The sequence below is a fragment of the Leptidea sinapis genome, chromosome 41 (assembly GCF_905404315.1).
Source record: "Leptidea sinapis chromosome 41, ilLepSina1.1, whole genome shotgun sequence".
In the NCBI taxonomy this organism is placed as follows: Eukaryota; Metazoa; Arthropoda; class Insecta; order Lepidoptera; family Pieridae; genus Leptidea; species Leptidea sinapis.
In genome coordinates, this window is record NC_066305.1 from 6675461 (window position 1) to 6691505 (window position 16045).

Genomic DNA, 16045 nt, shown 5'->3' on the forward strand with positions numbered 1-16045 from the left:
CAGGAAGCCGTGTAGGTGGGTTCCAGCATTACTGCTTCGTTTTGAAGGGGTGGTGAAATTATTGACCTGAGGAGACTTAACATCTAGTCTTATTAAGATGTTATGACGAGCACAATGCGATGCCACTTAGAATATTGAGTTCAATCAAAAATCTTGAGCGGCACAACGTTGTTATGGGCAGGGCGTTCCACTGACCACCAGGAATATGGACGTCTAGCTTTTCTCGAACTTTTTCTAAGTAATGTGTAGTGGCTTTGTCCTGGCGTTTTAATTTAAACAAAATTAAACATATACGGCTATGTTTACATATAGACATTTTACTACTGATTGGTTTATTCAAAAGTTAAACCACGTATAACGTTTATTTGCAAGGCTGCTTGACATTCGGAAAACTTCAGAATCATACTTAAAATTATCATTGTGTTGACAGTATTGTCAGCAATATAGACAGCATTTTGCATTTTTCTGGTTTATTCTCAGGTATAACTATTTAAAGTATGTAAAGAATGATATTGTACCAATTATAACCCATCTTGCAAATCTTTGCTTTAGTAAGGGAATCTTCCCTTCCTCCTTAAAACAGTCAATTATTACCCCAGTATACAAGAATGGGGACAGAAATGACGTTAATAATTACAGACCTATATCTATCTTGCCTTGCATTTCTAAAATTTTAGAAAAGCTAATAAATTCTCGCCTTCTTAACTTTCTTAACAGATTTAATATAATATCTCCGTCGCAATTTGGATTCAGAAAAGGTATATCCACAGAAGACGCTGTAACTGCGCTATCTTCATTAGTAACCGAACATCTTGATCAAAATTCAAAGTGTATAACAGTATTTCTAGACTTAAAAAAAGCCTTTGACACGGTTTCTGTCCCTATTCTTGTGAACAAGCTGGAAAATATTGGAATCAGAGGTATGCCTTTAACTCTTTTTAAAGATTATCTTTCTCAAAGAAAACAAAAAGTAAAATTAGAACAGTATTCCAGCGAAGCTACAGAGGTAACATATGGTGTACCTCAGGGCAGCATATTAGGCCCTACTTTATTCCTAATATATATAAACGAACTGTGCAATCTTACAATCGATAATGCTAAAATTTTTTCGTACGCTGATGATACAGCCGTTGTCTTTTCTGGAAGTACCTGGGCAGATGTAAAAAATAGCGCTGAAAAAGGAATGGCTCAAATATCTGCATGGCTGAAGTCTAATTTACTATCATTAAATACTTCTAAAACAAATTATATATGCTTCAGTATTTATAATAATAATCAGCCCGATGGCAACTTTAATCTGAAAGTTCATAACTGTAAACTTAGCAAATATAATAACTGTAACTGTCCCCAAATCAATAAAGTAGATAATTTCAAATATCTAGGAGTCATACTTGATCAGAGGCTCTCCTGGTACCCTCACCTTGAGCAACTGGCTGAAAGAGTCAGAAAATTAATATGGGTTTTTCGCTCGCTGAGGTACGTGGTCCCAAAGAATGACAAATCTGAGAACGATAGTGATTCCTCTAACACTCTGCTAAAGAGAATATATACTGCACTAGTTGAATCCATCCTAACCTACTGCATTCCAGTGTGGGGAGGTGCTGCAAAAATAAAGTTTTTAGACATTGAGCGCTCGCAACGAGCATTGATTAAGGCTATGTATTTCAAACGTTACAGATATTCTACAGAACAACTTTACCGTGAGTGCGGCTTACTCTCTGTGAGGAAACTGTTTCTGAAATATGTTTTAATCAAAAAACATAAAGAAGTACCATATCTCGTAAATAATAAACAAAGTAGGAGGCAACCTAACGTAACTAAAGTCCCTCGAACAAAAACAAAGTTTGCTAGCGCACAATACAATAGTCTCTCAGCTCAAATTTACAATAAAATAAATAAAAAACTACATATCCACTCAAAACAATATAACGATTGTAAAAAAATCGTAGAGAAGTGGTTAAAGTCTCTCGACTATGAGGCAACGGAGATTTTACTTAAACAACTTAAATAATGTACAGAGTATAATAACTTATCCAATGTTTACATAGATCAGACAGAAAATATTCCACACGCACTTAACATATATACACGCACACAACACTCACAAAAACACACATTATCGCACGCACACACACACTCACACATAGTTACACATATTTATCATTTATGTTTATAATAATAAAAAGTGACTTACATGTTCGATAAGAATTAAAAATCATAATCGTAATTGTAAATCTTTGTCGCTGTAATTGTTAAGGTGTTCAAAAGTAACTTTCCAAATACTTAAATTGTTAATTTATATTCATTTCATAACCTTTTTAAATTTATATTCATTTCATAACTTTATTATTATTTCACCACCATGTCAATAAAACTTTTGTTAAATATAACACATTGCTGAATTGGAAGAGCGGAGACACCTGGTACAGGCATTATTTGCTTAAAAGGTGACTCCAGCCACTAGCTGCTGTAAACTATGATTTTAAGAGAAATAAATTATTATTATTATTATTATTAATTATTATTATAACTTTATACCAAGTTTATTTGTAAGGCCGATAATGTTCACTGAAATGAAAAATATCGGCCTTACAACAAAATTTGAATCAAGAATCACAAAAAATTCACTCCAAATAAAACTAGGACAATGAAAAGCGAGACGATCGTTATCTGGATAATAATTTTTCGGGCGCGTCATGCTGAAAAAGTGCTCTAAATTATAATTATCTGTGACGAGTGATATTGCTCCAGCAATTTCTGTTATCAGGGCTTAAAAGGATCAACAGATTCAATCTACGCTCGCAATTCATGTTCAACTAGTGTTCTGTTTTGATAGTTTGAATCGTATCGAGAATCGTATAGAAATTGAATTTCTATATAGGATGTGATTGTGATGTACAAATATGCAAGATATGAGAAAACTTTCAATGACAAATATTCAATATGTCAATCGACTTTGGCCGGGGTTGTAGCCGCAACTTGTTCTTTTCATCGTATAAAAACTTCAACAGGTCATAAAACGATTTGTTATATGACAATGTTAGTTACATGGTGACACGTCATGACTACTTTTCAAACAGTCACATAAAATTATAGTATTTTATGCAACAGTTGTGTAAAGAGGGTCAAAAAAGTGAGTGGCGAGGTTTGGTATGTGAGCCGCAGGCGATTTAATAAACAAACAAATTCCACAAGTTAAATGACGCAATATATCTAGCAGCATCTTGGCAAATTATATTATACAAATTATTTAAGTTTTCTTTAGTGTTTATTCCGCCAATATTTGTTTTTAAAACAATTCGACACGTGTTTCGCCTCTATACGAGGCATCCTCAGGACGTGTTGTCTTGCCAAAATTTGGCACGAGACTGAATCAAATGAGCCGGAAGCCGCTCTTTTATACCCTCGTCCTATGAAATGACGCGCTGTGATTGGTCGGCTGATGTGACGTATTACCCCCGGAAGAGACACGTAACAAAGATGATGGGACTAAATTTGTTTGTTCATTCAACAATGTAAACATATTGTTATTTTTGTGTTTTATTATTTCTAATTGCTCTAACACATTTAAGCGAAATTATATTAACAAGTTTTTTTTCTTAAGAAGACATTAAAATGAATGATATAAACATGAAAATATTATGTATGTCATACAGTGTGTACTACGAATTATCTAATATTTCTATGAACCTATCATACCCAACCTAGATTTAGTTGTCTGTGGCACCAAAACAACTGTGCTTTTTTGGCGACATTATAGTACTGTAAAAAATGCTTTTTAGTCCATAGAGTATAGACTTTTACAAAGACTTAATAAAGTTTGTACTTATATTACTGATCGTGGCTGTATGACAGATAAAAGTAGAGTAGTAGAAAAAATCATTCATTCGATGTGTTATGTTTATATTATTATTTTTATGTTTATCCGATGTCTCTTGCTGTTAGACAACCGATAAAAACAAGCCAGGAATATTAGTTTAGTGTGCGTGACAAGCTACGTCTTACACTCGCGATTTGTATGACACTTTGTGTTAGTGTGCATGCATTGCTGAAAATAGAGGTTAGTTCTTAAGTAAATTTATTTCGACGTTTTCACAGCTGTTATAGTCTATATATATAGACGAATAAATGATCCAAAATTGAATATAAAAATTGTACCTATATCTAGCTCATTTTAGTCTGAATTATCACAAATTTAATTATTCATTTCAATTCAGTCTCATCAAAAGACAAAAGAGTTGAGGTGCGGCGACAAGCATAGACCCGTAGTTCAATACGCCGTAAGCATCAAGAAAATAATTATAATACAAAACTAAACATAATTTAAACTAGTTTCATTTCAACATTCATTAGCGTCATATTTATTGGAACTGATACCGTTAATTAAATTGCTCGTTTACTCTAGAACACGAATAACTTTAATGTTTTAAAATAACAATTTGTGACGTCATTCATAATTAATGGCCTGTTATAAATAGCGAAGACTTGGAACTCCAACGGAATGATATAAGAGGTCGGGAAAAAGTCTTTTCTTATTATATGTATAGGTAAATTTGTAATAAAATCTCTTTGGCTGTACTATTTGTTTAGTTAAAAAAAAAAAAAACAAAAGAATATTTAGCATTGTGTGGAGTTTGGGCCACTCATAAATATTTGTGTATGTCGATAAATGTTAACATAAAATAAAGCTTGATAATTTTATTTTCATTCTCAAAAATATTTGTAGGCATACGGAAAAATTACACTGACTGAAACGACAGACCAACCCACATGACGAGTTGTTGCGATTCGATTATAATGGCAGATTCCAGAAATATTAAAAAAAAATCGATCTTTTTAAATGTACTATGTAGATACCACTCTTAATCGATTATTATTCGATTACCAGCGATCGATTTTTTGCAGTGAAAACTTACAATTGTAATTCGTGACATTCACAAGATTTATCGTGGGAGAAAATGAGACATTATAAAGTATTTTGGTACCAGGCTATCATAGTGGAAGAAGAGGTTGTCTTATGTATAACGCGAGTATACCTTAATATATTCTGACGTCATGCGCACTATGTATTACTACATAGACACCGGGAGAACATAAAATGCTAGCGGTGATAGTAATGTCTTTCATAGCAATTAAAAACATGTGTCAACAAGCAACATACACCAGGACTTTTAATGCAGCTCTGACTTTTTTTATTTCAATAAAGTGCCGTGATCTATCCTTTGTCATTTGTTTTTGTTGTCTAACATATTTCCTCTCGGTTGCTGGTTATTTTTTGTGACACACTTCAAAAGTGGTTCAGTTTCATTACGTCCTATTATAGATTCGACAGTGAATACACGCTTCATTAGGTTTCTTTCAGTAAGCTCGCGTTGCACGGCACACAAATATCGCTTCTTTGTGTACCTTTTTCCAAATGGGTTAAAACTGTTTTGTAGTTAATTTCCGGTTCTTAATCTATGTCGTCACTACTAATATGCTAATGTTTTAGTACCTTTCCAAAAATGGCGTCCATTCTATCAGTAACAGGGTGATTAGAGCCAGGTGCATATTTGACCTCAAAATTGATTGGAAACACTTAGAGTATCTTATAAACTCTTATAAGAGTTTTACGCATCTTGAGGTGCATTCCTTTTCTTGAATTTTTAATTTCACTTATCTTGGTAGAAACAAAAACAACAGACAAGTCTCACAGTAGTCACATATGATGTGTACATCTGGCATGTTTTGATACTTTACATTATATCACATCTCTGCAAATCACAAAATCATGAAAATTTTACTAGTTTTGTAAATGTTTTAAAATAATAAATTTTAGATAGAAACAAAATTACCCGTGTAATTAAGTAGTTAATTTTTTTAATCACAATAAAAATATAATAAAACAATTTAAATTTTTTTATATTATTATAGTAATTTACATAAAATAACGAAATTCCTTGACCATGGTTTGTTAATTTTCATATTTATTTTATAATAAACAAAATAATAATATTTTCTGTGTTTGTGAGTTTAGGGTTATGTCGTATGTCGAGAGTTTGTAGCACATTTGTTTAGGAGAAATGTTTTAACGCAGTCGTAATATGAACGTTCACGAAGATTGATGTACATTACCCGCATACAACAGCTGTAGAAACATAAAAGCGTGTGTGGAATATATAAGTAACTTCTGTTGTAGGGTCATAAGCTGATGTGTTTAATATTTTATTCAAATTGTTTTTCTTTTCACTTTTCTTTCTTTGGAGGTTAGCAGATCAGTTGGACATTGCAACCCATTTCGTATCTTTGTTCAGTTTAATAATTTCAAATTATTTGACATTCAAATAAACATGTAATATAATATTCAATTTCTTTTTTTTTAGTTTTTTGTGGATTAAGAGATTAAGCGGGCATTGTGGCCCTTTTCATATCTTGTATATCCAATACACATAGAGAATCTGCTTTCAAATTATACGTTACATCTACAGAAATATTGCTTGCATAATTTCTTGTCTTTGTAAAATGCCTATTCAATATTAGAGGAGAGAAATGGGCAAATAATTATATGGCTCTACTTATCTTAGTAAATCAGCTTAACTGATTCTATTGTTATTTATGGCATTTGATATATTTATTGGTTTTGTGGATTTTGTCTTTATTGTTATAAAACAAACCAATTGAAAAACTCCGTAAAATCTTCTCGTCCTATATACCAGAGTGTATGAAGACTAAGGTTTTTAACCAGTGTTTATTATGCCATTGATGACATATGGTACGCAGACGTGGTCGCTAAATATATGAACGTTTTGAGGAAGCTCATGGTCGCTCAGAGGGCAGTGGAGAAGGCTATGCTTTGAGTTTGCCTGCAAAATCGAATCAGATATGAGGAGATCCATAGGAGAATCATTGCGAAACTGAAGTGGCAGTGGGCAGGGCACATAGTTCGACGAACAGATGGCCGTTGGGGCAGAAAAGTTCTTGAATGGCAAAAACGTACTGGAAGATGTAGTGTTGATAAGCCCCCACAAGATGGCCTGATGATCTGATCAAAATCGCCGGAATAGGGTCAGCGCCCGACTGATCGTCATAGATATTTTGACGCCTTTCAACTGAAGTTATGATGATGAATCGTTCTTTAATCCTCTGCTAACTAATATCGTATTCAATGTCACCATTTCGAAGAAAAAAAATATTTAGTTTAAGAGATTTTGTCTCTTAAAAGAGACAAATCACAATGTCAAAAACAGATATATTGTCTAAAATATAAATAAAAGTATTTCAAATTTACGCGGAGAACTTCAATTATTTAATGCTGGGGCCATGGGAGATGGCCAATCAACGTGTTGTGAGAATATATGAGTTCTGTTTAGATGTTTCGATAGTTTTAACGGAAAAAGTAGATTTAATTCTTTTAAGAATTTCTATATAAGAATTTTTATAAGTACTTTTAAGCCTAATGTGATCCCAGCTTAATATTACAAACTGACTGGCACCGAAAACAAATACAAACACGAAAAAGCTGACCAATGTCGGCTATTTTTGCTATTGAGGGCTTAAAATAGGGTTAAGTCACATTAACTTATCCAAGAGATCAAGAGTGTTTGAGCACTATTAAGGGTTATAAATATGTTCTTTTATTGTATAGAAAATTTAAATGTCCGATACTTAATTATGAATAAGAACATTTTTTTTATGGAATAGGAGGACAAACGAGCGTACGGGTCACCTGTTGTTAAGTGATCACCGCCGCCCACAATCTCTTGCAACACCAGAGAAATCACAGGAGCGTTGCCGGCCTTTAAGGAAGGTGTACGCGCTTTTTTTGAAGGTACCCATGTCGTATCGTCCCAGAAACACCGCACAAGGAAGCTCATTCCACAGCTTTGTAGTACGTGGAAGAAAGCTCCTTGAAAACCGCACTGTGGAACACATCCAGATGGTGAGGATGATATCCTAACTTGTGGCGTGTCGTGCGAAGGTGGAATTCGGCGGCAGGAATCAGGTTAAACAGCTCTTCGGAACACTCCCCGTGATAAATGCGGTAGAAGACACACAATGAAGCGACGTCTCTACGCAACACCAAGTGATCCAGCCGTTCATAGAGCACTGGGTCCCCGACAATTCGAGCTGCTCTGCGTTGCACGCGGTCAAATGGATCGAGCTGATACTGGGGTGCGCCAGACCAGAGATGACAGCAATACTCCATGTGTGGCCGGACCTGCGCTTTGTAGAGCGCTAGAATGTGGGCCGGCTTGAAGTATTGCCGTGCTCTATTAATGACGCCCAGTTTCTTTGAAGCCAATTTGGCTTTGCCTTCCAGATAACCAAGAAATTGGCAATCGCTCGAGATTTCGAGATCCAGTATTCCGATACTAGGCGAGGCTTTGAGGGAAGTGTTGTCGAAGAGCGGTGATACGACAAATGGGGTTTTTTTAGTGGTAAACGCGCAAACTTGAGTCTTCTGGGGGTTAAATTGGACAAGGTTCAATTTACCCCATTCCGCGACCTTCTCGAGAGAGGACTCGATAGAAGACACAAGTATCTCCCGGCACTGGTCGACGATTTCCTGAGAGAAACCTGCATGGCCCGTGTATATGGCATCACAAGTGCTGTCGTCTGCATAGCAATGAATGTTGGAGGTGTCCAACATATCATTGATATGCAGAAGAAACAGCGTGGGAGACAGCATACAGCCTTGGGGCACTCCAGCATTCACGGGCTTCGGGTTCGAGCAATATCCGTCGACAACGACCTGTATGCTACGCCCAGTGAGGAAGCTGGAGGTCCACTTGCACAAGCCCTCGGGAAGCCCAAATGATGGAAGTTTGGAGAGGAGCGCCTTGTGCCATACACGATCAAAGGCCTTCGCTATATCCAGGCTAACTGCCAGGCCTCCCCCCTTGTTTTCAATAGCCGCAGCCCATCTATGTGTCAGGTATACCAGAAGATCACCTGCCGACCGACCATTGCGAAACCCGTATTGTCGGTCGTTGATCAACTGGTGACCCTCTAGGTATACCAAGAGCTGACGGCTAATCATGCTCTCCATGATTTTGGAGAGCAGGGAGGTAATAGCAATAGGCCTGTAGTTTGCCGGATCCGAACTGTCTCCTTTTTTTTGGATCGGATGGACAAGGGCTGACTTCCATGAGTCAGGGACTACGCCTTTAGAATAAGAGTGCCGGAATAAACGCGTTAGCACCAGCGTCAACTCAGGGGCACACGTTCTAAGCACGGTTGGAGAAATGCCATCCGGCCCGCTCGACTTCCTGACGTCTAACGAAAACAGAGCTCGCCTAACAGTTTTCTGTCTGAACTGTACTTCAGGCATAGAGCTCTGACATCACGGGATGGTCGGCGGTGTTTTTCCGTTGTCGTCAAGAGTCGAGTTGGAGGCGAAAAGAGTGCACAAGAGATCGGCTTTCTCTTTTGCCGTATGGGCCAGGGTGTCATTCCTCATGTGCAACGGCGGCATAGATGGGTGGCTGAAGTTACCAACAGCAGCTTTCGACAACGACCAGTACTTGCGTGTTCCGGTCGGGTAACTGGAAAGCTGCTCGCCGATTTTGACGACGTGTTTTGATTTTGCACGGGCGATTTGCCGCTTAAAAAATCTGGAGGCACGGTTGTATTTCCTCTTAAGAACTATGCAGTTCGGATCCTTTGTGCCCAGCACCGCAACCCAAGCTCGATACGCCTGTTTTTTGCAGTCAGATGCTGCTTTAACTGACGCATCGAACCAGGGCTGTGATCTGCCACCGATGGGTACTACAGAGTTTACTATAAAAATATCCATACCCTGTAGTATCACATCGGCTACTGCAACGGCGCAGGCACTAGGATCATCCGAAGAGAAACAAACCCTGCTCCAAGGGTAGGATGCAAAAAAGGAACGCATCCTAAACCAATCTGCTGACTTGTAGTGCCAACCGCGGCGGGTCGCTGGTGGTCTGCGACGTTGGCGTCGGATAGGCACTACACTCCTGACCAGGCAATGGTCGGACGTTCCGAGAGGGGCGTCGACAAAGACCTGGTAACCATCGGGATGTGTAGTCAGCAGAAGATCCAATAAGGACGGCATGTGGCTATCCACATCCGGGAGCCGCGTTGGCGACTCAACCAATTGGGACAGACCATACGCCAATGCAAAATTATGCACAGATCGCCCTGCGTAGTCTGTGGTACGTGATCCAAGCCATTCGGCATTGTGCCCGTTGAAATCACCCAAGACTACGATTTCAGCGGAGGGGATCTGTGCAAGTAAGTCGTCAATTGCCGCTTGAACGCAGCCCATGAGATGATCGGTTTCTGCGTTACCACTATGGGACCTGTAGACACACGCATAGATGCGGACGCGGTCCTCTAAATCTACGCGGAGCCAGAGAGTGGACAGGTCCCTACCCTCAAAATTGCCGAGACGGCGACAGCAGATATCCTCCCTAACGTACCCCGGCATGAGGCAAAAAATTGTGCTCAATTTTGTACCCGGGGTACGTTAAATATGACGTATCGCTAGGTCGAGATAACTGCGTCTCAGTAAGGAAACACAAGGCCGGCTGCGCCGTCTCAAGGTGGTGGTGGACGGCGTTTAAATGGGAGTGAATTCCCCTGATATTGCAAAAGTCCACGTTGAGTGTGGAGCGGGGTGCCGTGGTGATACTGCCTCGTTTGTCCTTGGTCATGCGCGGTTCTGTGCCCTCCCCAGAATACGAAGGGCAGCCCGAGCTAGAGTGCCCGGGGAGGGATTCTCCAACTCTGGTAGAGCCGGTACCCTCCTGGGGTAAAATATTTTTTAGTACCGCTGTCATATTCGGGTGGAGGGGGGGGGGGGGGGGGGGAATGGCCACCGGTCCTCGACACTAACCTATGCGAAACATAGCGGCACTAGGCCGCTACTTCACGCTGGTATTCTGTGCGAGTGTGGTAATTAACCCGGACGAGTCTGGCCCGATTGTGCTGACGTCAAAAGACGGCTGCGTGACTCTCCCACTTCTAAAAAGCCCTTAGTCGCCTCTTACGACACCCATGGGCCTGGGACTCCCCTATTCTTTTTACGCCCCGGGAAAAGTACAGGGCATTTAAATCGTGTAACAATGCTTCTGACAATTTCTCGGTGAACGAACATCACATTTTCTAATTTGATTTATATTTAATTTGGATCAACATTTTCGTTCTTTTTAACAAAATAAAGTGGCTTTAGTTTTAATTCGTATCTCTGTTACGAGGTTTTTTTATTTTATTTGTTTTTATCTTACTAGCAGGTTCTGAAGTTGATTAATTAAGTTATCTGTAAGTTCCACTAATAAAACACAATTAGTGTTTCAGTAACTCACTTCATATTTTAAAGAAAGTGCTAAAATTAAGAGTTTTCCAACGTTTTGTAGAATAATGTATTCTTGACAAATGCATGAAAGGCTAATTATAGATTTTTGTTCCAGAAAACATGAGACTACACAAGAATATGAACCCAAAGGAATTTTACCATGAAATAAATTACAGTTGAACGCCATTGAGCAATCTGCCAATATGGCAAATGAAATAGACCAGTATTGTGTGCCAGGGGCCACAAACTTTAACAAAGTATACAGTCGACTTCATGGCTACATAGCTATCGTAATATGTATTGTGGGCTCCGCAACTAACTCAATCAACATCACAGTACTCAGCCGAAGAGAGATGATTAGTCCGACTAACTCGATTCTAACTGGTCTTGCAGTTGCCGATTTATTAGTAATGCTCGAATACATACCCTACGTTCTGCATATGAACATTAAGATTGGGCCACAATTGAACAAGAACACATACGCGTGGGCTGTTTTCGTTTATTTCCATTCGATATTCAGTCAAACATTCCACACGATATCAACCTGGCTGGCGGTGACACTTGCAGTATGGAGGTATATTGCCATCGCGTTTCCACACAGAAATAGGACGTGGTGTAGCAAAAGGAACACTGCAATAGCAATCATTAGTGCTTACGTCATATGTCCCTTTCTATGTCTCCCTATTTATTTTGCAATGAACATTACAAAAAGTGAAGTGACGCAGCAGAATAATTCAGAATTCGCAGAGGACTTGTCTCTGCCATATAATAGAACAGTGTATGTATTGGAGATGTCCAGGAATAAAGAGTTAGTGACTGCAATTATGTGGATATACAGTGTTATTTTAAAATTAGTGCCCAGTTTAGCATTGTCAGTTTTGAGTACATGTTTGATATCAAAACTAACAACAACAAATAAAAGAAGACAGAAGCTATTGAAACGATCAACTATTGGACCAAATGAGGTTGGTATATTCAAATTCAAATAATTAGCAAATTAGAGGTTTAAAGAAGGGTCCTAGCTTCTAAGTCACAATAATTTTATCGGAGAAATAAATACAATTTTTCAACAAGCGCATATCGACAACTTTGACAATTATTCGATCATGATCAAATGAAATCAAAAATATTTTATTTCGTAAGTAAATTGCATTACACTTGAAATATACAGCTCCTTCGGAAGGCAGATTTCCTTAGAGAAGAACGAGCAAGACACTCTAAGGTTGTTCTTTTCAAAACAGAACGATATTACAAGTTCTTGTTTTGAATTAAATTTACAAATCATTTCAATTACAATATATGTAAAGTGATGCAACAAAAATACTCAAACGTCAATTACTAAATGCCTTACGTAGTACGTTTATAGTAATAGTTATTGAGTACATACTTAAAGTACAATACAGGAGATAGATCAATCCACACATACCGTAAATAAAATAAAGGCATTATGCGAGCATTTTACTAGGTACTATATATAAAAACTATATAAAAACTTTAATTTAAAAAATATTATAAAAGAAATAAATAAACATGAAGCAGTTTTCCCGGTGAGAGGATCCTCCAGCCACCCAAGTAGCGCCCGTTCACGAGCATGACGCATGGACCAGCCCTCGACCATATTTTAGGGAAGGAAACGACCCGCCCCACGTTGCCGCCACAAGCAATGGGATTAAGCTATAACTATCAAATAATGAACTCAAATAATAATATATATTAAAATCTTACCAGAACTCAATAAAAATTTATCTTATAGCCAGAAAAGGAGTGCCTAGCAGAAGAATCGTGCTCAGGGCGGAAGACTAATAGAACAGATAGAACAACAAGGATGCTGCTGGCTGTACTCGGCTTGTTTCTTTCCACGGAAGTACCACAAGGACTCCTGGGACTCGCCAGTGCACTTGCTCCAGACTTCTTCAAAAGCTGTTACAACATGTTCGGTGAGTAATTTTCCAAATTCTTAGCTAGAGCGTACCTTCTTACTAATGCTGGAACAAAGGATTTTGTTATTATGGCATGTTGTGAAAGGGAGTTGGGGCTCTCTCTTCAAAGCCAAAGTCAAAAAAACTTTATTCAAAAAGGCTTAAACTAAGCGCTTTTGAATCGTAACTATAAATGTTTCTTTTAAATTACTGAATTTAAAATATGTTCGGAAGAAGTTCTTCTCTCTCAGAGTGTCATTTGTTTCCAAAGCGATAGTAGTATCTTGTGTATTAGAAACGGCATTAAAAATAATTCAAAAGAAATTAATTTTGAGAAAATAAATGCTTCTTATGCCTTTTTAAGTAGAGCTAGAATATTCAAGGAACTCCCCGACCTCTGTCTCACTCTGACAAGAGAAAGGGATGTGAATATTTCACAATAATTGTATCATATTTTATGAAAATGTATTCCTTTTACTAAATTATTTAAGCTTTTTGCCAACCCATCTTATATAAATAAAATAAACTAACCGGATGTAAGGATGCTTCGTGAACATGATGGTCGTGATAACAGACATAATTAGAAATCACATCTAATAAATACAATAATTTATTAACTATAACAAGTTAACCAGGCAACATAAGCAGCATCCGGTCACGAGTTGACGCATGGACCAGCCATCGTTCCCTTCGCACATATTTGAGGGAAGGAGATGATCTGGCACACGACGCCGCCGCTTCCTCTCCATAAGAAAGAGATAGAAAATAATAAGTCGACGTACATAGCATTTTTGTTATTAGTACCAGGTGAACATAAATGAAGTAGAGACAATAGATTTACATTAGACACACATTAGAGACCTAAAAGTTGATACTATTTTAAATACAAAACTCTACAGTACTGTGACGTTAAACTAACCATACAGGTACATGTTTATGTAGTGACAGTGTCAACAAAAAAATAGTTACTATATATAAGTATTTGTCCTATACCTGTAGTATTGTCAGTCTAAACTTTGATCCAAGAAAATAATATGAATTTTATCTTCGATCATTTATACATCTAGATCGTAGTCTCTTGCTGTTAGAAAACCGATAAAAACAGGCCAGGTTTAATGCTTTAGTGTGCGTGAATACTTTTTAAAGGGTTAAGCACAGACGCCACTGTGTCTGCAGTATATGAACAAATACCACGCCGTCAAAATATGGCAAAAGAGAGTAATAATAAAAATTTAACTTTTATGCACAAACCTAATGTAAAAATACATTTACAAATATACGCTTTGTAATCCTTTTTTTTATTTTTTGTTAATTATAATGTGGTAATTTTAAATAATTATATAATTATTTAAAATTACCACGTTATATTTATTGAGTTTTATTCACTGAATTCACTAGGTCGATTAATATATTATAATACCTTATTAAATGTTCGAAAAATTAAAACATGAAAGAAGTAAGCCTAAAATAAGATATTTATTTAATCTAAGGATTATTTTTGATATTTTTTTTATCTTGTGAAGTATTTTGAATTGTGTATAATTGTGAATAAAAAGCTCAAGAGTGTCATATTTCTTTATTTCTACGGCTTTAAGAAATCTTATAGAAATCTTTATAAATTGTAGAGCTCGATGTAGGTATTTCACGAACCGATAGCGTCTTAAAAAGTATTTTACTCGCGTTAATCAAAGGAAATACAATGATTTTTATCATTCCTATTACATTTAGTCCATTGAAAAGGTTACATGGGATTTGCATTTTTAGAGGACGCAATTTTATTTTTGGGAAATGTGTGGGGGGTCAATAGGAGCTTAACCTCAAGTTTGTGGGGTCGCACCCTTGCCACCGGCCGCCATCTTGGAAAAAGGGGTGAATACACTTTTTTCGTGACATCTCGGAAACTAAGCGTCTTACAAAAAGTTCGAGAAGACATAATTTGTAGCAAATTGTTTTGCCTACAAATATGTCTGATTAGGAGAATGAATCCTCAATGCGCTTTCACATTATGTCGTCTGTCGTTTGCTTGAAAACTATAGGATTAAAATATCAAATAATGTTAATTACACAACACGGACTAGTAAAAAATAATAAAAAAATAAGGTCTCCGTGTCACCTTACATAACAGTGTAGCACCAAAACAAGCCGATTAACATGTAAATACATAGCCCCACGCACACACTTACACTACTACAGGCCGATAGGCGGCCATTGTCATCGTCTGTAACAGATTAAATTCAAATTCATATTCAAATATTTTTATTCAAAATAGGATGTGACATCACTTATTGAAAGTCAAAAAAACTACCATTCCAAAATGAATGCCTCAGGCCTGAGAAGAATGGGCGCAACAAACTCAGCGGGCTTTTTTTTCATCAAAAATATGTTTTACAATTAAAGTAACATTTACAAAGTAACAAAGTAATTGTACAATTAAACTTATTATTTAATAGCCTGAGGGTGGTTGCTCCATTCCCAATCTGTGGTATCATTAAGAAAGTCATTTCTGTTATAACCTTTACCACACAAACGTTTTTTAACAATTCTTTTGAATAGCGTAATACTTTTGTTTTGAACATTTTCTGGGATCCTGGTGTAAAAGCATATACATCGCCCCACAAAAGACTTGCTAACTCGACTTAGCCGAGTAGTAGGCATTATAAGCTTATGTCTGTTCCTGGTGTTAACATTATGGTTATGACAGTTTCTCGCAAATTCTTATGGTTATAACAGTTTCTCGCAAATTCAATCAGTTTTCGTCTCAATAAAATATTTAAAAAATGCCGTCGTACGTTGTGAAAAATTGTAAAAACGATACTACATAAGT

The 16045-nt window shown here is 37.2% G+C and overlaps 1 protein-coding gene across 1 annotated transcript in view; it reads left to right on the forward strand.

Annotated features, from left to right (window-relative positions):
- The window catches only part of LOC126976615 (G-protein coupled receptor dmsr-1-like), a 52033-nt gene that overhangs the window by 18158 nt on the left and 17830 nt on the right, over positions 1-16045 (forward strand). Inside the window, exons 2-3 of the mRNA XM_050825087.1 lie at positions 11418-12267; positions 13056-13239. Of these exons, the coding sequence (XP_050681044.1) occupies positions 11506-12267; positions 13056-13239 (946 nt within the window). The 5' untranslated portion in view covers positions 11418-11505. The remainder of the gene's footprint in view (positions 1-11417; positions 12268-13055; positions 13240-16045) is intronic.